This window comes from Dendropsophus ebraccatus, chromosome 4 (genome assembly GCF_027789765.1).
Source record: "Dendropsophus ebraccatus isolate aDenEbr1 chromosome 4, aDenEbr1.pat, whole genome shotgun sequence".
Lineage (NCBI taxonomy): Eukaryota > Metazoa > Chordata > Amphibia > Anura > Hylidae > Dendropsophus > Dendropsophus ebraccatus.
Window position 1 is genome coordinate 97054543 of NC_091457.1, and position 26393 is coordinate 97080935.

A 26393-nucleotide genomic window follows, 5' to 3' on the forward strand; every position below is an offset into this window, starting at 1 on the left:
CGATCCCACCGACCCCGGAAGTAGCCTCTGGATCAAGGAAAGAGAGGCTGTGGTGGCCGGCAGCGTCCGAGGGGACAATGGAGGAGAGCGGCTGCAGGTGAGGGAGAGCGGCGGAGGTGACAGAGCTGGGATTGCGGCTCCGGGGGCTCCCACGTCACTGTCCAATGGAGCGTTGTGTCTATTGCACAGGCAACAATGTAACAACCTGAGATCATGTGACCGGCCCCGGGAATGGCTGACAGCGGGATGTGCTACAACACTCCGGTCACCCCGAGATACGGGAGGGGATCTGTGCTGTCATGTATACATAGTGTGTACACGTGCCTCCTCTGACCCCACAGCTCAGTGATGGCAGTGTGTACATACACATCACTATATACACATCCCTATATACATTACTACACACGTCACTATATACACATCACTATATACATTACTACACACGTCACTATGTACACATCCCTATATACATTACTACACACGTCACTATATACACATCCCTATATACATTACTACACACGTCACTATATACACATCACTATATACATTACTACACACGTCACTATATACACATCACTATATACATTACTACACACGTCACTATATACACATCACTATATACATTACTACACACGTCACTATATACACATCACTATATACATTACTACACACGTCACTATATACACATCCCTATATACATTACTACACACGTCACTATATACACATCACTATATACATTACTACACACGTCACTATATACATTACACACGTCACTATATACACATCCCTATATACATTACTACACACGTCACTATATACACATCACTATATACATTACTACACACGTCACTATATACACATCACTATATACATTACTACACACGTCACTATATACACATCACTATATACATTACTACACACGTCACTATATACACATCCCTATATACATTACTACACACGTCACTATATACACATCACTATATACATTACTACACACGTCACTATATACACATCACTATATACATTACTACACACGTCACTATATACACATCACTATATACATTACACACGTCACTATATACACATCCCTATATACATTACTACACACGTCACTATATACACATCACTATATACATTACTACACACGTCACTATATACACATCACTATATACACATCCCTATATACATTATTACACACGTCACTATATACACATCACTATATACACATCCCTATATACATTACTACACACGTCACTATATACACATCCCTATATACATTACTACACACGTCACTATATACACATCCCTATATACATTACTACACACGTCACTATATACACATCACTATATACATTACTACACACGTCACTATATACACATCACTATATACATTACACACGTCACTATATACACATCCCTATATACATTACTACACACGTCACTATATACACATCACTATATACATTACTACACACGTCACTATATACACATCCCTATATACATTACTACACACGTCACTATATACACATCACTATATACACATCCCTATATACATTACTACACACATCACTATATACACATCCCTATATACATTACTACACACGTCACTATATACACATCCCTATATACATTACTACACACGTCACTATATACATTACTACACAGGTCACTATATGCACATCACTATATACATTACTACACACGTCACTATATACACATCACTATATACACATCCCTATATACATTACTACACACGTCACTATATACACATCACTATATACATTACACACGTCACTATATACACATCCCTATATACATTACTACACACGTCACTATATACACATCACTATATACATTACTACACACGTCACTATATACACATCCCTATATACATTACTACACACGTCACTATATACACATCACTATATACACATCCCTATATACATTACTACACACATCACTATATACACATCCCTATATACATTACTACACACGTCACTATATACACATCCCTATATACATTACTACACACGTCACTATATACACATCACTATATACATTACTACACACGTCACTATATACGTCACTATATACACATCCCTATATACATTACTACACACGTCACTATATACATTACTACACACGTGACTATATACACATCACTATATACATTACTACACACGTCACTATATACACATCACTATATACACATCCCTATATACATTACTACACACATCACTATATACACATCCCTATATACATTACTACACACGTCACTATATACACATCCCTATATACATTACTACACACATCACTATATACACATCCCTATATACATTACTACACACGTCACTATATACACATCCCTATATACATTACTACACACGTCACTATATACACATCACTATATACATTACTACACACGTCACTATATACGTCACTATATACACATCCCTATATACATTACTACACACGTCACTATATACATTACTACACACGTGACTATATACACATCACTATATACATTACTACACACGTGACTATATACACATCACTATATACATTACTACACACATCACTATATACACATCCCTATATACATTACTACACACATCACTATATACACATCCCTATATACATTACTACACACGTCACTATATACACATCCCTATATACATTACTACACACGTCACTATATACATTACTACACAGGTCACTATATGCACATCACTATATACATTACTACACACGTCACTATATACACATCACTATATACACATCCCTATATACATTACTACACACGTCACTATATACACATCACTATATACATTACACACGTCACTATATACACATCCCTATATACATTACTACACACGTCACTATATACACATCACTATATACATTACTACACACGTCACTATATACACATCCCTATATACATTACTACACACGTCACTATATACACATCACTATATACACATCCCTATATACATTACTACACACGTCACTATATACACATCCCTATATACATTACTACACACGTCACTATATACATTACTACACACGTGACTATATACACATCACTATATACATTACTACACACGTCACTATATACACATCACTATATACACATCCCTATATACATTACTACACACATCACTATATACACATCCCTATATACATTACTACACACGTCACTATATACACATCCCTATATACATTACTACACACATCACTATATACACATCCCTATATACATTACTACACACGTCACTATATACACATCCCTATATACATTACTACACACGTCACTATATACACATCACTATATACATTACTACACACGTCACTATATACGTCACTATATACACATCCCTATATACATTACTACACACGTCACTATATACATTACTACACACGTGACTATATACACATCACTATATACATTACTACACACGTGACTATATACACATCACTATATACATTACTACACACATCACTATATACACATCCCTATATACATTACTACACACGTCACTATATACACATCCCTATATACATTACTACAAACGTCACTATATACATTACTACACAGGTCACTATATGCACATCACTATATACATTACTACACACGTCACTATATACACATCACTATATACACATCCCTATATACATTACTACACACGTCACTATATACACATCACCCTCCATGGTGGCTGACATCTCTGGGGGAAGCTGTCATGTCCTCATCTACATCTATAGCATTAGGGAATCTAAGACACTTTGTCATCTATCTCATTGGAGGTATACAACAGATGCTTTGTGCCCAGCCTCCATCCTCCCCAGCCTCCTGTGCTGATCATTCACCAGCAGATCATTGCTGAAATCAGTTCAGGCAGAGGAGAAGAGGTCATCAGCTCCGGTTACATGCTGCCATAGAAGTCTATGGAGGGGGGAGGGGGAGAAGTGGCTGCAGCATCTGGCAAGTCAGGCTTCCTTGGGTTACATCTTTGTTTAAACATAATCACTGGGTAATGCTCCAAAAATAATATATACACACACACACACACACATATATATATATATATATATATATATATATATATATATATATATATATATATATATACACCCTGTTTCCCCGAAAATAAGACACTCTTTGAAAATAAGGCATAGGGGAGGATTTACAGGATAGCTTAAAATAAGGCATCCCCCTGACGTAAGACCCCTGCCGACACCAGGGTTATGTCTAGTTATGCTGGTTTGTGATGACAATTACTGTAGAATATAATAAATGTTCATTTTTTTGTGAATTCTTCATAGAAAAATAAGAGCGCATCTTTGCGAGCAATAATTAATGTAAGACGCTCTCTTATTTTCAAGGGAGATTCATCAAACATGGTGTAAACTGGCTCAGTTGCCCCTAACAATCAATCAGATTCCACTTTTCATTCCTCACAGACTCTTTGGAAAATGAAAGGTGGAATCTGATTGGTTGCTAGGGGCAACTGAGCCAGTTTCACTTTACACCATGTTTGATAAATCTCTCTCTCTCTCTCTCTCTCTCTCTCTCACAATATATATATATATATATATATATATATATATATATATATATATATATATATATATAGTATCTTTTACAGCACTATTCCATACAAATGATTTCTCATGTAAAACCTTATTTGTAATGAAAGGGACCCGACAAATGGCAGAAGACCGCCCCTGACAGATTTTGACAACTTGGCTTCAGGCCAGGCTGGTGCTCGGCAAGAGAATGGCGCAGTGGGCTGGAACCAGGCCACAGCATCGGCATCCCTGTGCCGGTCTCTTCATGGTAAAAACAAAAAAGCGATGTACCGCTGGTGCTGTGCCGGGGTGACAGGCTCCTGACCCCCTGTTAGATCCCCCTATACTTACCTCATTGCGCTGGGTCCCGATTCCTGAGCCGGTCGGGTGACTGAGATTTCAGCGCCTGAAGCCTGGGGCACGCGCTCACAGGAGAGTCCGATGCCCATAGAGAATGACGGAGCAGTGGACTCCCCATTCATCCTCTATGAGCATCTGACTTTCCTGTAAGCGCGATGAGGTATGTATATGGGGATCTAACGGGGGGTCGGGAGCCTGTCACCCCCGCACAGGGGCAGACAGGTCCTCTTTAAGCACTAAAGGCCTATTACACGAAGTGATTATTGGCCATTTTGGCCAATAATCATTTTGTGTAATAGAAGACTACGATCAACCAACATGCATGATGTCGGCTGATCGTTGTCTTTCAACATTTTAAAAATCAACTATTATCTATTATGATAGCAGCCGTATGCTGCCATCGCTCCACAGCAGAACGCCGCTATCTTCTATGGGCTGCCTTAACGATCCAGCCCCCCCCGGCTGTTACCCCTCGTTGCTGACGCGTGTAATAGCGCCAGCAGCGAGCGCAGAATGAGGAGCAAGCGAGTGCAGGTTAAGCAGGTTAAAGGAAAGCAGATAAGTGACAACTCTCCACTACAAACGAATTTCCTGCTGTAAGGCTTCATTCACACACACCTTCTGGTATGCTTTTTTTTCGTCCATAAAACTCTTGTGTTTTTTGTGTCCTTAAAACTGCAGTTTTAATCTTATTTTTGTGGATTTCCCCTCTTCCCGTAACATACTTTATTTGGTGCATTCAATGATTTCTCTTGAGGAATTGGGAAAACACACCAAAAAAGCCACATTGGCAGAAAACCAGCCTTAAGTGGGTGAAAAAAACACCAGACCAGCAAGCTGCATTTTGGAAAATCTGCCAATAACCCAAAACACACCAGAAAGGAGGAGACACGGCACACAAAGAAAGCATTGTAGGTAGAGCCTTTTATATGCCCCTACTGACTTCCAGCTAATATCTGGCCTCAATGTTTAAGAACAAACAAATAACTGGTAAAACACTGCGTGACACCAACCTACACTTGAGAAGTCCCGCTCAGTGGCCGTCCTTCACCTCTAATATATGGCAGTGATAAGCGGCAGCCAGCGGCTCGTGCTCCTCTTATCTTTTACCTTTGATATGGCATAGGTATGTTTCCCTTATGTCTGAGCGCTGCCATCACTCTATTAACTATTAAATGCCCCTGTGTGGCTGATCATACCACATTGTCTAGCCCCTATAGGAAACCACACAGCTTATCTAGGCTCCCAGCCAGATCAGTTATCTAACAGTACATTGGAGGCCCAGTGGTGCCTTGAATTACGAGCATAATTCGTTACGGTTCCAAATCCACTCTTAAAGAAAAGCAAATTTTCCCTAAAGAAACCATTGAAATGCAGACATTTGGTTCCACACTCCAAAAATAATGATTTATTATTCTGAATAACATGTAACAAATGAAACAAACATTTAGAAACAGCTGAATATGTCATATTATAAGTTACTGTACAGTATAGCAATAAGCATGTGGAGTATAATGTATAGTAAGTGCATAAACCTGAAGAAACAGCAGCAATGTGTACAGCTCAGTGTTAGTGCAGGCACATTATAGCAGGAATGTAGAGGATGGGAAACACAAGGGCTAATAGAGACTGCATGGAGGAATATGAGCAGGGCATGCGTGGGCACAGTATAGCAGCACTCTCTGTCTGAGGAGCGAGGGGTTACAGCTATGAAGAGATTACCTCCACAGTCCTGTCCCCTGATGCAAGCCCCAGCCTGAAGTGGATCTGCTATGATTTGGAAGGTGAGGGAGACTTCCTGGGTCAGAGTACAGGGCTGTAGAGCCCGCTATGCAGATCCTGCCCCTACACCACTCAGCCTCCCACCCAGTACAGGGAAGTCTCAAACCAAGTCACAATTTTGAAAAACTGTAAGCTCTTCTTGCAAAACGCTCTCAAACTAAGTTACTGTTAAATGAAGTACCACTGTACTATATGCAGATTTACCTTTAAGGAGTGTAGGAAAGCTGGGCGATGGCCTTACTGGAACTGCTTGTCACTCAGTTTTCCTATTGTACTGCTGTACCTATAAAACTGCTTTATACAATGTCTGATGTCTGGAGGATGAGGACAATTCAAGGACTTACATTTTGAGGGCACTTCCCTAAGACCTGATGTCTCCAGCACTGCGCCTTCCCGCTGGCGTTTTCATTGATTTCCTGCTATTTACCTTTTTGAAGACACATAAGACATTAGTTGCAGCAGCATTTACTGGAGGCGCTGTGCTCCTCGCTGACCCAGATGTGACACTACCACACATGACGCTTGATGAGATGTCGCTTATGGCTCCCCCACGGGTGACGGGTCCCTTGTCAAGGGCAGTCACTGGCCAAAAGCAGAGAATAGCTAGGGGGTATATAATGTACACATGGAATGTATCGAGGGTCTTCATTGCTCTGTAACAATGTCGCTCCTCTAAAACATATGCCATAAAAGATGTTCTATGTCAGGAAAACCTCTAAATTTTATATGTAAGACACAGCTGAGATATTTGCAATAGTAAATTATGGATTGCCCTTACATGTACACTTGTATCCTGAATAAGGCAGTAGACCATTAGACATTTAAAAAAAAAAAAACAGCAGCACAGAGTATTAGAGCAGGATTTTTGGATGTGATGTTGCAGTGTCAAAATGTGAGCAGAAAAATGGAGACATATGGGGGTGAGGGGCTACAGCTTTGCATGAAAGGAGCAGTGTTCCACGGCTATACAGAGGGTTTCAGGAGAGGATTGTGCCTAGGGTGGTATTCATTAGGATTTAGCTATTAAATCTTGTATCACCTCCTTCCTCTTGATACATAGGATACAAAAGGACAGGGCATCAATATTAGACCAGTTGGGGTCCTACTGCCAGCACTCCCACAGATCGGCTGTTTGTAGAGGCCGCAGTGTCTTTACCAGTGCATGCACCTTCATCATCGGGCTTTTAGAATCAGCAGTGCAAAGGTACAATTCAAGTGAAGAGGGCAACATTACAGTACCTTTCACCGTCACTACTGATTCTACTACTCATTCTGGTACCAGTGCAGATAAAAGTTGACAAGGCTGCAGCACTCGCATGAGTGCGCCGACCTCTTCAAACAGCTTATCAGGTGGGGATTCGGAAGTCGGATCTTTGCTAATCTAATATTAATGGCCAATCCCAAGGATAGACCATCATAAGGCTGGATAACCTCTAGGGATTGTGATATCTAGATTTTTTTTAACTGACTCAAGCCTGAAACATATTCATTTTTTTTATTTTATTTTGTCTTTATTTTTTGTTTTTATTTTGTATAAGTTGTATATTATTATGGGGGCAGCTATTTTGCCCAAGCTTCCTGCACAGTATTTAGAATTGTGCTTTACAGCAGCCATGTTGACATAAAAACAATAGTCTGATCGGGACAGCTCTGTGACCTCTGCAAGGAGGTGCTGAGCTCTGATCTCTGGTCTCATCTCCTGTTAACCATATACTGGTGTCACCTTTAACTGTAATCTTCTCTGCGGTGATACCTTTTTGCTGATATGCGGAATATTACCAGCAACATGACCTAAAAACTTAAAGGGCTAGTTCAGCAAAAACAAAATATATATTTCAAATCCACTGGTGCCTGAAAGTGCCAGAGATTTGTAATTTACTTCTATTAAAGGGGTTGTCCAGTGAAAATCTTTTTCTTTCAAATCAACTGATATCAGAAAGTTATATAGATTTATAATTTACTTCTATTATAAAATCTCAAGTCTTCCCATACTTATTAGCTCATATATCATGCAGGAAATGTTTTATTTTCAGTCTGACACAGTGCTCTCTGCTGTCATCTCTGGCCGAGACAGGAACTCTGTCTCGTTTTTCTATGAATCCCCATAGAATACCTCTCCTGCTCTGGAGAATGCGCCAGTTCCTGGTGCATTCTCCAGTTCTTGATCCTCACGGTGTCCCTGCTCCCCTTTCACTGTCACGTTCTGCGTTCCTTGCTTCAGATTTTTGAGTGAAACCTCTAATTACTTTTAACAAGTTTCATTTGTAGCTTATGGTAATGAGGTTGTGACACTGGCAGCGGGCTGGACCTATAGACACCATAGAAGGACATCAGGGGAGTGTGGAGAGATAAGAATAAGATGTTGGTTATCTTTTATATAAGGGTCAAGCCCCTTGCTTGACTGCCTGGTTGTTACTTCATCAGGTCATAGAAGTTCCTCTAACTCAGGGTCCATGACTGGATTAGTCTGTGTCTGTTCTTCCTCTGGGTGTTCTGTCCAGTTGCCCTGGATGCCAGTAACCAGAACATGGCAATTTTGTTGTTGGCCACATCCTGTCTACATAAGACTCTAATGGTGTGTTTAGACAGAGAGAATTCTCTGACAGATTTTTAAAGCCAAATCCAGGAACAGACCATAAACAGGGAACAGGTCATAAAGGAAAGACTGAGATTTCTCCTCTTTTCAAAGCCATTCCTGGCTTTGGCTTCAAAAATCTGTCAGATAAATCTCTCTGTAAATGCACCATTAAACACCTTGTGTGGGTCTGGTTTCATCTGCATGCACTGTCCACATTGTTGGACTGTACACAAACCTGGACAAAGCTTGACCAAAACCTGAACATGCAGGAGAGCCCTGCATGATCAATGAACCCCAGATTGGAGACCCGTCCGCTGCTTCTTGTCTTCCTGGGCCTGGGTAAACCTGCCCGCTTACATTCTCTACAACTGGTCTCACCACAGGGCCTTTTAGTGACTCATTAATTTATGTGTCTGTCTTGTAATAAATTAACGCTTGTAAATCTAGGCTCAGTTGTATAAATTTCATTCATATATTTTTATCAGCCACATTCCTCTGCTCATCATCGAGGTTTCCGCGTGTCACCAGGGAGGCGGCTGCTCTCATTGGCAGCCTGTGTATTTAGGCATATATAGTCCGGTGATGTTTCCCTACAGGCCAGACTTAGATCAGATGTCAGAGCAGGAGGTTGCAGTCCAATTGCTCTGACTGCCGGAGGACTCAAGGTTACCAGGGCTCCGCTACACACATCCCAGCAACAAACATCAAAAAGCCTCCCCTGCAGGAAGATCCTGAATTCTGTGTCGTTCTGTCATTGCAGATTTCTCCGGACATGATCAAACGTCGGTTGTGTGTTCATGAGCGTTGTGCAATGTCGGTGTAACATTTATCCGCTTTTTGAGGTGAGTTGTAATATCTGTCGACAGCTATAGGCATTACAACTGTCTTATACACTAATGAATGCTCCGGCATGGTTTGGATCTTTTCGCAGCTGAAGGTTTGTTACAACATTTCGGCTAGACTTTCATCTCCTGTTGGTTTGACACATTTACCTACAGTCTGGAGTCCAGTCTGGGTCCAGAGGATTGTCCAGACTGAATATATTTGTAACAAACCCTCGTCACTATGCAGTAGGTCTAGGTCTGTTTCCATTTCAGCACAGATCTTGAAAATGGTCAGGAATTTTAAGTATTACTGTACACAAACATTTTACATGGATAGTATTACTGTACACAAACATACCCACATGGATATTGCGAGCTGTGCGCTTCCCTCCCCGGCTCACAGCTTGATCCGACCTGGCTCCATACACTTACTACTGGCTCTTAAAGGAGATTTCCAGGCACAAACATTTTTTTTCATAACTGCTATGGAGGGGGTGGGTGAAAAAAAACAACATGCACTTACCTCCCTGGCTTCAGCGCTGGTTTCCACTGTCCCCTGCCGCTTACTGGTCTAGAGAGGGAACTGGGACATGATGTTCCAAGCGTTCCTCAGCGGGCCTGACATGTCACGTCAAATGCCCCCCACTCAGACCTAGAAGTGGCCAGGGACTGGAACGGAGGACAGCGGACACCATCGCTGGTGCCAGGGAGATAAGTACATGGGGTTTTTCTTTTACCCACCTTCTCCCCGGCAGTTTTTTTAAAAATGTCAGTGCCTGGAATTCCCCTTTAAGTGACAGTTACACTGTCCAGTCTATTAGAAAGCTGCATAACTTTTCCTTCACAGTAATGAAGCATCCCAGCTTGTTGTAGGGTTCCAGAGCAGCTTGCAACTGTAGATGTCTACAGAAGTTTTTGTTACGCCACATTCACACATCCGCAATTTTTGTTTATAATTGCGGATCCACAGTTATGGTATGTTCCTACTACTGAACATGTGCTGAAATTTTATGCGGGACTCCGCTTGAAGTTCTGCCTGTCCCATTGATATGTCTATGGGACAGGCAGAACTTCAAGCGGAGTCCGCCACGTGACCTCCACTTGAAATTTCAGCACGTGTTCCGAAGTGGGAACATACCCTTACGGGCAAACTAGAGACCCATTTATTTGACATGTCCATGCATTTGAGACAACTACGGATGCGCATCTGTATTGCTCTCCACAGCTCTGGACGTGTAAATGAGGCCTTACTTCTGTTATACACTGTATGTGGCATTCAGCTCTGTTATGGTAGATGGCTTAGTGTGACATGGCACAGTAGCTAATGGTGGTATGATGATAAAGTTTAAAGATTACTGGATGTGACAGAACAGCAGGAAGCTGCAAGGCTAAGTCTAGAGGGTGGTGATGACTGTAGGGTCTCTGCAGACCCTTTTATGATTTGTTCTTACAGACTACAGACTATAGACTTGGCTGCAGGAGGTTGCTGAATACAGTGTGCCGTTCTGTGGACAAAGCTCACATGCCCTGCCCCTGGCAACCCACGATAAAGAAAATGGCCCAGATTTATTAAAGGGTGTAAAGTAAAATCTGATGTAAACTGCCCATGGCAACCAATCACAGCTTAGCTTTCATTTTACCAGGGCCAGAAGCTGGGTTGTGATTGGTCACTGTGGGCAGTTTATACTGGTTTCTGTTGTACACCCTTTCATAAATCTGGACCCGTGTCATTAAAGGTATGTTCACACTGAGTAAAACAGGTGGCCCTTTCTCGATGTGCCATAGCCCTTCTATGGTAGAGCGCGCGCTCCTCCGCAGCCTCCGCTCAGAGAAGTGACATGTCACTTCTTTGAGCAGAGAACAGTGGCCGCGGAGGAGTACGCGCCCTCTCATTCACTCACATCGGGACACTGAGCGTGGCGGATCTCTCCGATGCAGAATTCTGCCGTATTTGCTCAGTGTGAACATATTCTAAGGGGCAGTGGGAGCAGGGATTGGGCACGTTTTTGTTCCCCATGGGTGGATAATCTACACAGGAGTGGGAACCGTAGAACAGGTGAATAAAGCCTGTTGCTCCTTGTTATTAGCCATTCAAGCAGAGAAGAGGGTGACAGGAACTACAGAAACTCCTTTCCTTTCATTACTGACTTTAGGGTCAATGGCCCTTTTAAACTACATATGCAGTAAAATGTCTGTACAGCGGCCTTCATTGGCACTACTGCAGATAAATACCAGCATGGCACTTCCAGAATAACAACCATAAATACTCATCTGTCAAATTATTTTCAGAAAGGCTCACTGACAACTAATGTAGCGTCACAGCAGCAGGGCGTTTGACTGGAGTTTCTTCCCGCTGGAGTCTTCCCCCAACATCCAATCATCCTCTGTGATCCCGCAGGCCACAGACCAAGTTTAGCATGGTGATGTTGGGTCACTGCTGTCATCAATGTGCCAGGCACCATTATTATTTCATACCTGGTTGCGGGAGGAGGTTTTTTAGGTGGTGCACACAACTGGCAGCTAAGGCGGTTGTGGCTCTCCATGGAAATGAGTTTGACAGCCCTGCACTAGACAGATTTGCTTTTCAGGTTACATTCCTATATACTTTAATATTCTATGGATTTAATCAGTATAAATAAATAGTTAAAAACATGCGGCGTACAATCGGCAGCGCATTAAGTACATGAATATACCCTTAGTTGGGTGACAGCTGCTCTTTCCGCACTGTATTTAGAACTTAAAGGGGAACTATCGGTAGGTTCATGCAAACGAACCCGCTCATTTCCCCTTCAGCTGCATACCTCATCTTTCTGGCATCGGTCTTCTTTTCTTCTAGGTCCCACCATTTTGGAGAAAGTTAATTCAAAGCAAATCGGCTAGTTAGGAGCACTGAGGGCGTTCCTTGGCCCACCACGCTATCTCCTTTCTTCATATCTACATACAGTATGCATATTCACATATGCATAACCAGGCCGGTCTGTGTATGTGCAGGAACAGAAGCCCGTCTCCATACATGAGCGTCACAGACCAGCCTGGTTATGCATATATATGAATATGCATATGGAGGCGGAGGGTGGGCTGAGGAACACCCCAGTGCTCCTGACTAACTGATGTGCATATTTGCTTTGGATTAAACTTCTCCAAAACAGTGGGACCTAGAACGAAACAGAATGTCGTCAGAAAGAGGAGGGGGATATGAGCAGTTCCGTTTGCATGAAACTCTTGATAGTTTCCCTTTAAAGCGTAACTATAAAATATTTTGACCATTCAGTATTAGTTAGCTTAGGTCATAAGAATTTTTGCAATATACATTAATAACCTAAAATGAACAGTTTTTTAAATACATGAAGCATAAAGTCCCCATTAAGCTGTGTTAAGGCCCTATTCTACGGAACGATTATCGTTCGTATTCGGCCGATATCGGCCGCTACGGACGATAATCGTCCGGTGGAATAGAGTGCAACGATCAGCCGACATTGTTCATGTCGGCTGATCGTTGCAGTCGCTTGTTTTTCAACATGTTGAAAAACAAGCGACTGATATAGCAGCCATCTGCTGCCGGCGCTCCGTTGAATAGGAGCATCGGCAGCAGACGCTGCTGTATCCTATGGGCTGCCCGGACGATCAGCGATCCCCCGGGCAGCCCCCCCGCAGCTCCCCGCCGCCCCTCCCGCACTCACCCGCTCACTGCAGCCGCGTTGAATAGCGGCGGAAGCGAGCGGGGAACGAGGAGCAAACGAGCGCTGAGAGCGCTCGTTTGCTCCTCTAAACGACTTGTGGAATAGGGGCATAAGCCTCTGATTTATTTCTGCATTCCTGCTGGACACGCCCCCCTACCTAGAATACGGACTCTGACAGGAAGATCAGATAACAGCCCTGACACAGAGAGAAACATAAACAAACCCTCCTCCCCCCCCCCCCCCCCCCCCCCTCCTAGCAGCACGTTCTCCCCCCTCCCCTCACAGAGATCACATAGCAGAGCTGAGGGTGTTGTGTGTGAGGAGCAGCGCAGGGGAAGAGCTGGATGGAGGGACAAGTGTATCCAGTGCCACCATGACTCCATTGTACTGCATGAGGGAGAGTGGGCGAGTCACTGAGGGGAGGACTACAAGTCCCAGCACAACATAGCTGTAGTCCTCCCATAGTACATATAGCACTCACTATCAGATGTCTGCAGCAGGTGCCCCCACCTCCATGGCTGACATTATCCTACAGTGTAATGAGAGCAGATGACTGTATCTAATCCCACTGTGTGTGATACCATCTGCTAGGGCTCTGTATCTAACCTTACATTGTGATACTGTATGTTGGGGCTGTATCTAATCTGCTATGTGTGATACATCTGCTAAGGTGCTGGTCAGTGAATGGAGGGACACAGCCAGGGAGATGAGGGAGAGGCCACGCCCACTTTCAGTCAGCCAGAAGAAAAATTCATTTATTCTTCTGAGCCAAACAACTGGGGATATCTCAGCGAGCGTACACACTATCAACGCAGTTTAGGGCTCTTTTTAGAGGGTAACACATAGGCTTTTTATTTGAGGAATTTCATTTTTTGGCTACTGAAATTATAGTTACGCTTTAAAGATAGGCAGGGATGTCTGGGCATGGACAGCTTTACTTCTGTCACTGCTGTTTTTTTTTTTTTGTACTGGTGTAAACCAAATATATTTCATCAGATCTCCTTCCCTTTTTTTGCCGCTCTCATGTGTCCCCACTGTGGACACATAATTGTTTGTCACCATACGTCATGTAATCTATTTGTCCTTCTTTTCTAGGACAAGATTCTGTGAGACATGCAGGCGTCAGCACATCGCTTCCGTGACGTAGAGCACCATCCTCTTCTTAATGAGAGTGATGGCTACAACTCTTCACCCTCAGAGACAGAGCTGGTGGACAAGCTGTGGTTTATACGGGACGGCTGCGGCATGGTCTGCGCTGTCATAACATGGATGCTGGTCTTCTATGCGGACTTTGTGGTGACTTTTGTCATGCTCCTTCCCTCCAGAGACTTTTGGTATTCAGTTATTAATGGAACAATGTTTAACTGCTTGGCAGTGCTGGCACTGACCTCCCACTTGAGGACAATGTTAACTGACCCGGTAAGTGCCACTGCCTTTTCCTGAGCTGGGGGGGGGGGCTGCTCAAACAATCTTTAAATCGTCCGGGTGGCCCATCGGTGGTAGCGGCATTCTGCCGCCAATCCTATTGCACATAGCAACGTTCTGCCGTTGAAAGACAACGATCAGCCAACATCATGCATGTCGGCTGATCGTTGCCTTTTAATATTACCTATTACACCAAATGATTATTGGCCATAGTGGCCCATAATCGGCTATATACGCCCGATAAACACTTGGTGTAATAGAACCTTTAGTCTTTGATGTCATCATGTGAAGTTTTGCTGGCTTCATGGTTTTCTGTGGATTTAGAGATTTAGAGATGAGTCAGCCGATAACATTGCAAGTGTAACCGGTGTTACATTATTAATGATGACTATGCTGTGTTGTCAGCTAACACTGCCTTCTAATTTGCATAAAATTAGCATTGGGTGGGGGGGTAGTTACATGTTATGGTGTGTTTACACAGAGAGATTTATCTGACAGATTTTCTTAAGCCAAAGCCAGGAAAAGATTTGAAAAGAGGAGAAATCTCAGTCTTTCATTTATGACCTGTTTATAGTCTGTTCCTGGCTTTGGCTTCAAAAATCTGTGAGATAAATATCTGTCTAAACACACCATTACAGATCAGAATGTGAGCACTGACACAGGTAATCTGTCTTACATGTTTGGGTGACAAGTAATGACTGGATTCATTCTCCTGATATGATTCCACCCATCCATAATTATAGGGCCAGGGGTGAGGTAACGTGGCTTCCTTGCTGCGGCGCCATCATCACTGACTTTGCTCTGCTGCGGCGCCATCATCACTGACTTTGCTCTGCTGCCCATAGTCACTCAGACTCACTTTCCAGATAATGAACATTTTTCTTAGATGATTAGATTAATAGGGTTATCCAGGCTTAGAAAAATATGTCCGCTTTCTTCCAAAAACAGCACCACTCTTGTCTCCAGTTTGGGCTCGATTTTGCAGATGTTTTGTTGACGTGAATAGAGCTTAATTGCAAAACCGGAAACACAGATGAGTGGGCAGATACCCGGAAGGTCAATTCATATCATTCCCAAAAGACCTAGAATAGGTCCTATAAATACCTTCTATTTACTAAGTATCCAAAAAATAGTGTATTAAAATAACTTTAATTGTACACAGGGTATAGTATATAGATACACAAAAAAAACAAATGATTAAAATGAACATAGCTGAGTGTAACAAGAAGTAATACTACCCTTGTACAAAAGGGAATCGATTTATAATAACAGGGTTAGGGCTCTTTCCTGTATTACTGGTCAGCGATCAAACAAGTAAACCTTAGTGTCACTCCACTCACGATATAATTGAATATGTGTGACTTGATATACTGAGATATCAATATCACATAAATGCACATACCACTAGATGTCAGTATGGTTCTATGGCATCTCACCATACATGCATAGTATCTAGATGAATTGGCATAGCTAGGTATCTGAGTCAGAATATCACATGTTTGTATGCTGGCGTTCCTCACTGAGACCTGCGTCCCGCTGTGAGCAGGTGCGGACCTAGATCTAACATTGCATCAAGCTGGCAGTAGCATCTCGTACGGAGGATATGCCTTCTAGGATGGGAGTGAACATTAACTAGTGAGTGTACCACTGTTCCTGTTTAGAGCAAGCGGGACTGTATACCGTCGCCCCCAAGAAGGTGAACCAAATGGACCAATGAAATCATACGATCCCCCTGTATGGTACTCAAGCAAGGCTCGTAGTTCGGCTCAGACTGCAGCCAAACTAGGCCAGCATACAATATTCTGATATTCTGACTCAGACACCTAGCCATGCCAATCTAGATACTATGCATGTGTGATGAGACGCCATAGAACCATACTGACCTCTAGTGGTATATGCATTTAGGTGATATTAATATCTCAGTATATCAAGTCACACATATATTCAGTCATATCGTGAGTGGAGTGACACTAAGGTTTACTTGTTTGATCGCTGACCAGTGATACAGGGAAGGGCCCTAACCCTGTTATTACAATCGATTCCCTTTTGTACAAGGGTAGTATTACTTATTGTTACACTCAGCTACGTTCATTTTAATCATTTGGTTTTTTTGTGTATCTATATACTATACCCTGTGTAAAATTAAAGGTATTTTTAATGGAGTATTTTTTGGATACTTGGTAAAATGAAGGTATTTATAGGACCTATTCTAGGTCTTTTTGGAATACTTGCAAAGCCGGACCCAAACTGGAGGGGTGCTGTTCCTGGAAGAAAACAGCCGTGTTTTTCTAAGCGTGGATAGCCCCTTTAAGAGTCTTACTGTGTTTTCTTTCCTGGATGATGTTAGGGAGCTGTGCCTAAAGGTAATGCAACAAAGGAATACATGGAGAGTTTACAGCTGAAGCCTGGAGAGGTAATATACAAGTGTCCGAAGTGTTGTAGCATCAAACCGGAACGCGCCCACCACTGCAGGTAACCAAGCAATGACAATATAAATCATGTCCTCTTATGCTTTAGTCACATTCAATGCTGCATTCACTGTTCATTTGATTACTAATGGGGAAGCAATATCTATAGATTGAAGATGGAACAGGGCAGCCCTGGGACAACATTACAATACTGTGCACCATAGTTACAGGACGTTTGCAAGTGTGAATTAGCCTGCAGCCTATGTAGAAATAGAAGAGCTGTAACTCCAACACAAGCGTCGCAGACTCAGCTGATCAGCAGTGATGCCCCCACACACTTAATATTAATGGCCAATCCTAAGGAATACAGTATATCCTAAGCGGTATAGGACCTGAGCATGTCAGAGGGGCAGTGAAAAGGCAACAGGGAATTTGCAGAATTGTGATTGCAGAATGTGAGTATAATATTTGTGAGGCAGCTCCAGATAGGAGCTATACATGATGTAACTTAGCATCAGTGAAGCAACGTACGTTCATTGTGAATGTTATAAAGATATATGTAAGTGATTACATTTTTATATAAGTTTATATGTTAAATAAGTTTACAAAAACTGTACAACTGTTAGGAGGCTCTAGTATCCCATTGGGCCTCCTCTGGCATGGATACCAGATAAGATCCCATTAAGCATGGAGAATACAGGTTCCATATGGCATCCCGCTGCACATTTAGCCACAGATGTTGCAGCTGCATCTGTAGATCATATACCACTTGTAGGTTTCCGAAGGTGGGACTCTATCTTGCCACATAAATGCTTACTGTATTACTGTTGTATGTATGTTATTGGGGGTTGGCTGAATGATTTAACTGGACCCCATTGTATTTTGTTTCTGTGTCCTGTCAGTATTTGTAAGAGATGTATCCGGAAGATGGATCACCACTGCCCTTGGGTCAATAACTGCGTGGGAGAGAAGAACCAGAGATTCTTTGTGCTCTTCACAGTGAGTCCAAGATGAGCGTCTGTGGGTGATGGGATCAAATCCAACTAGGAGCCACATGTGCGTGGAGTGTGTTTGTTCTCCCATATACAATCTAATGAATTATCTGGCTCCGTTGTGTCATAGGGAGATCAGATTGTGAGCTCCTGGGTAGAGGGGTGATAGAAGTGGTACATTATGTGTGACCGAATGATCCTGGGGACAGGGAGTACGCTATAGCATGTGAAACAATTGATAGTCCATGGTATATGGTGTCATCAGTGGGGGATGATAAAGCTGTCAACAGTTGTTGGGTGTGTGTATAATTATTTATATAAAGTATGTGTATGTATATATATATAATATATATTTTTTGCTTTTGTTTTTCCCCAGATGTATATTGCTCTGATCTCCCTCCATGCTCTTATTCTGTGTGGCTTCCAGCTCTTCACCTGTGTACGGGGGCAGTGGACAGGTAATGGTAAAGACCTGCTTACCTTTCTTTATCTGTCCCTGTGGTGATAAGCCATTGACAGCCCGTGTCTATTCTTATTATTGGAGTTTATCTGTGCCACTCACATTGCGTCTTAATCTGTTTGTTCACCACTAGGTTAATAAAAATATGTATTTATTAAAGGGCCAGTGTCCATGCTTCTGGAAATGAAGCTTCAACATGGTATAATGAAAAGTTCAGCAAATAAATTTAGGCTAAAGTCTGACACCTAGAGCTTATTTCCACATCCCGTATTTTACGGATGCTACGGACGGGAAAGCACTGTAGTGGAGTGTTTCCCTGCCCAGCATGATGTACTAATGTCATGTCGGGAGCAGGAAAACTGTTTGAATCTCTGCGTTTCTGTAATGAAGCAGCTCCGCGGCTTTGTCACTACAGTGCTGCAGGGATTCAAACAATTTCCCTTCTCCCAGCATGATATTGATACATCATGCTGGGCAGGGAAACACTCCACTACAGGGCTTTCCCGTCCGTAGCATCCATAATATATGGGAATAAGCCCTTAGACAGCATGACCCTAGACTAGGCTGTCTAAGGATGCTCCAAATGTATCACTGTGGCTGTTTAATATATATGGGGTTGCATCCTTAGGCTTGTCTAACTTTTATACCAAGTTGATTTTGGCTTGAGAGTCTGTGCCAGAAAGAAAAGTTAGCTTTTAAATGCAGTGCTGCTTACTCTCAATAGAGTAGATACTTAAATCGGGATTCTTCAAAGCTTCATACACTTAAAGCATAAGTATCTTGTAAGAAAAAATTATATTAACCCTTTAGAGTGTTCACAGGCTGAGATTAGTGCTCACTGATGTTATTGTGCTCTACTCAATGGAGCTCAGCCATTTCTCATTCTCTCCATTTTATGGGTAGGACCAGGGCTTGGTTGCTTGCCAGTAGTACACACACAGGACTTCCTCCCTTACTACCTAAGCCAATCACAGCACAAAATATCACTTACTCCTCTCGGCTATTCCATGACATTGTGCTGGTGACACTTCACCAAACATACATGCACTGTGCTGGGTTGTAGTAGGGATCTGCAGATAAAGTGCTCTCTATCTTTTTGTTCATTGGTTTTTATATAGTATGCCTGAATTTTGGCACATTTACTTTTTTTACATTTAGGCCATGCTGATTGCATTTCTTCACCAATAAGTTGTGACAAGCCTATAGGTGTATTACAGAGATTCCTGCAGCTGCTCTATTGAGCTGCAGAGGGTAAAACAAGACCTGTTCCCGCCTCACAACTGAGGGTTTGTTACAGTTGTTTACAGGACAGGAGAGCTTTGTGCTGCCCACGTACTTTTACATCAGTTTGCAGGAACTAAATAAACCCCATGAGGTAATGGTCCAGCATGGAGCTGGAAGGTGTTAAACAGACATTGTTTTGTGTCATATCTGTAATTTGTATATTTCTACAAAGTTATCATTCTCTATGTGTGATGATTTCATAATATTTGGCACAGGTTGTAGCCTGCTATGAGGACAGGATAGAGAGTTGTGCAAGAGGATTTGTAGCCAACCCCCAGCTGCAGAGTGTTCAGCTTCTGCATTCTTGGTTTTCTGTTATGCTTCTCCTTCAGATCCCCTGGCATATATTGGGGTGCTGCACTCCTTCCCCTTGTATCTCTGCATGCCTGATCCTCAGCTGTCAGTGTATAATTCTTTGCTGGTTTCTTGTCTTGCAGACTGCAGTTCTTTCTCACCTCCAGTCACGGTCATCCTCATGATCTTCCTGTGCCTGGAGGGTCTTCTTTTCCTTACATTCACCGCAGTCATGTTTGGGACCCAGATTCACTCAATATGCAATGATGAAACGGTAAGTTGTGTCCTCTGCCATGTAGAAGTACCAGGATCTAAAGATAAAACTAATAAAGTTTACCAAAAGGAGCATAGTGACTTCTCACATTGAGAATCCAATCCTTACCCTGATCTGCAAATGCAGATACATGCTTTCTGAGACTGATCTGCTACCTTGAATCCGTTCACTATCTTTAATTTGTTCTGAACAATTCCATGAATCACATACCAGCCTTCAGGTCTTCAATTCAGGAGCCTGGTAACAGTCAGTATCCCCCCTCTAATTCTGCTTCTCACATGTGTTGTCACCCAACTTCCCTAAACACCTGCGTATCTGCCTGGATCTGTTCATGGGAGACAGAAACATATCTATTCCAGGAGGCTGGGAAAGCTGAGTGACCCCTATATAACTTTCAGCAGTGCTTGTCACTCAGTCCTAAGCGGAAAATATCTTGGTAGGCTATGTTCACATGCAGTAAAATAAAAGCAAAATACAACAGTAAAATAGGAAATAATGTAAGGAAAAATGTCAGTCATTGTGCAAATATATATTTTTTTACAATTGTAGCCATGTGTTATACCTATTCCTCTGTATGTGAACATAGCATTATGCTAAACTGTGATGTGACCTCAGGTGTAGACAAGATAGATGGAGTGGTGAGTAGCCTGTAATGGTCCTGTTATTCCACATCACTGAACTTGTTTCTTTTTATTGGAAGGAAATTGAGCGACTAAAGAGCGAGAAGCCCACCTGGGAGCGAAGACTGCGCTGGGATGGGATGAGATCTGTCTTTGGGGGGCAGCCATCTTTTCTGTGGATTAACCCCTTTGCTGGCCTCCAAATAAGACGTTTCCTGAGAGCACGGAAAGGAGGCACCGAATTTTCAGTCTGAATTGTTCCACTTTTTAACAGAATTATTGAAAATTCCTTTATGATGTATTTATTGGATGGCGCCAGAATTGACTGCACAAGTTCAGATCTCACTAAAAGCGAAGATCCAACGACCAAAAAGACACAAATGGAACTTACAATTGACTTTTACATTTTTTTTTTATGTATTGAAGACACTTTAGAGCTATAAATGGCGTCTTGCACGTTGCGTGTACGGTGGCGAGAAAGACGCAGGTTCTGAAGGGGTCTTTTATTCTGCTACAGGGTCCTGATTGTTTCTTTTTTAGTTCATGTCTAAAGATTTTTTTATCGGAATGAGATTTGTTTTAAAAATATTATTGCTGGATAAAGGGACGAGCCCCAAGGTTTTCCTGGTTCTATCTACGCCGGTCAGACTTCCAGGCAGGAGATGTCAGCATGCAGGTCCTGCTCTACATGTGTGCATGGCGGCTGTTGGTTCTGCTCATCGCTCCACATTAATCTTGGCTCGGTCCACTGTTTGCTTCATCCTTTCCTTGCTGCTGTCATCTCCATCTCCGTCCTCTCTTCACCCTTCCCTTGCCTGCTCTAGGATTGCAGTTGCCATATTTACCTGATTGATCTGTAAGCTTCAGAAATATTGGCACCATGGCAGTAAATTATGTGGAGTTGGTTATTGTCTTGTCATTGAGACAGCCACCAGCTCCACCTTTTAGTTATCTACATATGTTATTCAGTAAGTTTGTAGATGTTTTATCATGTATTGATTCTATGGAACACCAGTCACATCCACAGAGCTGCAGTTATATCATGTCTTACGTGCCAGTCATATCCAGAACTGTTGTCAATGGGCAATGGATAAAATAGTGAGTCCACAGAGCGAAGAATCACAATCAAAACAATAACACTCAAGATATCTTATATGATGGAAAATATGCGTATGTGCCAAATTTGAGAACACAATATATTTAAAGAGGACCCAAAAACATCCTTCATGTGGAGTCCCCACTCCGTGGCTTTGAGCCTTTCCCATTAACTAGCTCTTGATGCTGTTTGTTTCACCACCTAATATGTTATTGAGAGTGTAGACTGCCAACTGCACTCACGTGCATGCTCTATTGAGAACAGTGGTGTCCACGCTCTTGACAATCCAAAGCCAGCACTTTGGCACCTAGACATACTTTCCATCATATGTTTTTTTAAGACCCATTAATTTATGCAAATATTCTTTTATATGATGTCCTTTAGTCTTGTCACATTCAGAGCTGCATTCACAGTTCTACATGTGTCACACTTCAGTCATATATTGAACCACATTCCTTTTTCCATTACAGTATATCATGTCTTATAGTCTAGTCACATACAAAACTGTGGTCACAATTTTGTATGTCATGTATTATTACATGTCAGCCATATCCGGAACAAGTTCTGTTGCATCATCTCGTATAGTCCAATATCTTCTAGAGCTGCATTTACAATTCTGTTTATAAATCATGCATTTCTCCTGTCAAGTCTGGAGCTGCAATCATAATTCAGCTAGCTTAGACACCCAATGAAACCCTGCAGCTTTGATGCACTTTTCATAATGCATTGCTCTATGACTGGACACTACAACTCCCAGGTTTACAGTAGCTAGCACAATGCATCCCAAGCAGAGTGTGGTCTGTGCTGACGCTGAACAAGCAGAGGACAGAAGTGAGACGTTAAGTCCTGACGCCTAAGCTCTAACAGGAAACCAGCAGAACTGGATGCTTATGTGGATGTGACTGGAGCACAATGTATGGTGTCATTCAGGATGAGGATTACAATACTCAGCATTACATGTAGCTATAACCTGGGTCACATCGATGTGTAATAGTGGAGCAATGCTGAGAATCCATATGGTACACTGTATTTTGCTGTCTGGTATCCTGATATCTAAGTTATTGTTTAAGGATGTCAAGGATGTGCGGCTTTCTGTAGGGTTGTTGGCATTTCTCCTGCTTTTATAGACAACACTCATATAAGACACTAATGTCCCAGCATGAGCAAAATATGTTGCCTTTGGCCTTAAATTGGCACTGTTCTCTTTCATTGTCCTCCTCCTCATTGTAAATCATTCATCTTCCGCTATGTCCACCCTGGAATCGCCGTTGTCTTATTTCTCTGATGTATCGGGTATGAAGCTGTGGATGATGGGAGTTCTCTTATGCACTGATTTGTGAAATAAAGTATTGAACTCGTTTCCTCTCTGTGGATTGCTGTCGCTTTATCTCCACCATCACTGAGGAGCTAAACCTGGTTGTGTGATAGGACATTAGGCCTTCACTCATCCCATAGTTATATCTGATTGTAAGAACGCTGGTTGAACATTGGGCCACCATCACAGGGGGCTTGTCCATCTCCGTTATGTATGTCCCCTACAAGGTATATTTTACAGTCAGTACTACAGGAAGGCTGAGCGGCAATTCCTGTGGCGGCTGAGAGTTGTAAGGCAGATTTGTAACAACAACCTGGTGTGTGTAAGGTTTTTTTTGTTTTCTTTAGCTTGTGCTTTGATGCTAATTCATGTGATTCTGTAAAGGGGCCCAAGACTACCTATTATCTGCCCAGTCCAGCTTTACATGGGGCAATGACTTCATGGTGTAATAAGACATTCTGCAACCCATGTACTGTTTTAAGATCTCTGCTTACAGATAGTAAGTGAAAAAGTTGTCATTTACATGCAATGCCTGAAAAGGCTAGTACTTTGTTACAGTGTATCAGTGCAGGTAAGCTCTGTCAGTGCAGAAGATACAGCCTGCTATGAGAAGTATGTGGTCAGGACAGGTTTTCAGTATTTTGATGTAAACAAGAATGTTTCCATACATTAAAAGCAGATAGCTTGTGAACAGCAGGAAACTAAACAAGAAAAATAATAATTTCTATTAAAGAGGTTAACTAGGAAAAACTTTACTATGCCTACTGCCTTCCCATGGCATAAAACAATAAACGAGCCATACTTTACCCCCCTGACTCTCCCCGTTTCTGCCGCCATGCATTCTTCTGGTCCCAGGTGTGTTACCATTCTTCCAGCTTCAGCTCGTTTTAGGATTATTTTATAATATAGACAGTAAAATGGAAACATACATACAGTAAAATGGAAAATTAGAAAAAAAAAAACAATTTTATTTTTTTGGATGTTTAACATAAAAACAATAGGTTCTTTTCTAAAGACACTTTCCCTTTTAAAGTGTAATCTAGGCCAGAGACCTTACCTTCATATAGAGAGGCAGTAGAGAGGAGGTGTAGCAGGCCTGGGGCCATGGAAACCCTAGTCCCCGCCTCTTTGACCCCATCACAGCTGGATTAAAGTGTGATTTTTTTAATTTAAGGTATGTCTGGACATTTTTTTTAAAGCCACTAGTAGATTTCTTGTCTTTTTCTGGTGTATAAATGGTTTTAATCAGCGGTGCCCCAGGAATGACAGTGTGGACCTAGGTGGGGAGAGGGGATTCTGCGGACCCTCTGCCAACAGGGTGACTATATCACTTTGCTACACCGCTTTGTAGACACTTTTGAAAACTGTGTAGTGAGACATCTACGCCAGTTTTTTTCCGCACAAATTTAGTCAGAATTACAGTGCATTTAGCTTAGTAAATTTTCTAAAATGTGTATTTTTTTTTTTTCATTATTATTCAGCAATAATGAAACTTTTTTAACCTTAACATGACCTGTATAAAGTGGTTGTATTGCTGGTACATGAGATTATTATTCTTATTATACTTTGTATTTTATAACCTTATACTATCTGGAAGCGACAGCAGAAGTGTCTACACTCACAAAGGAAATTCAGACAACCAGTGTCCTCACAAGGTGACCACCACCAATCCTCCTGACAAGCATAGGTGACCAATGTAGAAGCACACTGAGCTGCAGTAAATACTGGGACAGCCATGTCGGTGGTGAGTATGTGGTGCAGAATTATCGACACACTCGTCCATCTCCATGGCTACCTGACTCAAGACATTGGAAAAATGGAAAGGTTCAGGTATCAGATCAGCGCTCAGTTCCTCCTCATTCCCCACTTGCTGTCTGTGCTATTACTCACATTGACAGTGAGCGGGGTAACTGCAGGGGAGGCTGCCCAGACAATCCTTAGATCGTCTGAGCTGCCCATTAAAGAGAGTGGCGGTCTGCTGCCACCGCTCCTATTACACAGAGCGACGGGCAGCAGACCATCGCTGTCATTATTATTTTAATAGAACATGTTGAAAGACATCAATCAGCTGACATTGAGCATGTAGGCTGATCGTTGTCTTTTAACATGACCTATTACACCAATTAATCATCGTCCGGGTATGGCCGATAAACCTTTGGTGTAATGGGGCCCTAACACAAGATGGATTTAGGTTGTGCGATAACACCGGTTGCTGCCTCATGGTGTGTCTCCGTGCTATTACTTGTTGAGTTTTGTATGGCATATAAACACTTGGAAATGCATTACTGTATAAGGGTATGTGCACACTGAGGAATTCTTGCCCACAACTTCCAGCAGATTTCAATTCATGTCAATTCCTTGGGCGCATGGCGGAATCCGCCTGAGCATAGAATGTGGTCTATGGGACGAGTGTAGATTCAAGAGGGAGCGGC

General features: G+C 42.2%; 1 protein-coding gene across 2 annotated transcripts; it reads left to right on the forward strand.

The window, feature by feature from the left end:
* ZDHHC7 (zinc finger DHHC-type palmitoyltransferase 7) lies at positions 1–24013 on the forward strand. Of its 2 annotated transcripts, XM_069966325.1 has the most exons (8): positions 1–97; positions 10050–10131; positions 14889–15212; positions 17566–17690; positions 18529–18625; positions 18995–19076; positions 20800–20930; positions 21631–24013. In XM_069966325.1, exons 3-8 carry the CDS (start codon positions 14907–14909, stop codon positions 21802–21804), a joined length of 915 nt encoding a protein of 304 aa, XP_069822426.1. In that variant the 5' UTR covers positions 1–97; positions 10050–10131; positions 14889–14906; the 3' UTR covers positions 21805–24013. The 2 variants fall into 2 exon arrangements, with proteins under 2 accessions (XP_069822426.1, XP_069822427.1); XM_069966326.1 differs by lacking the exon at positions 10050–10131 and having other exon boundaries at positions 8–97.
* The last annotated feature ends 2380 nt before the right edge of the window (positions 24014–26393 follow it).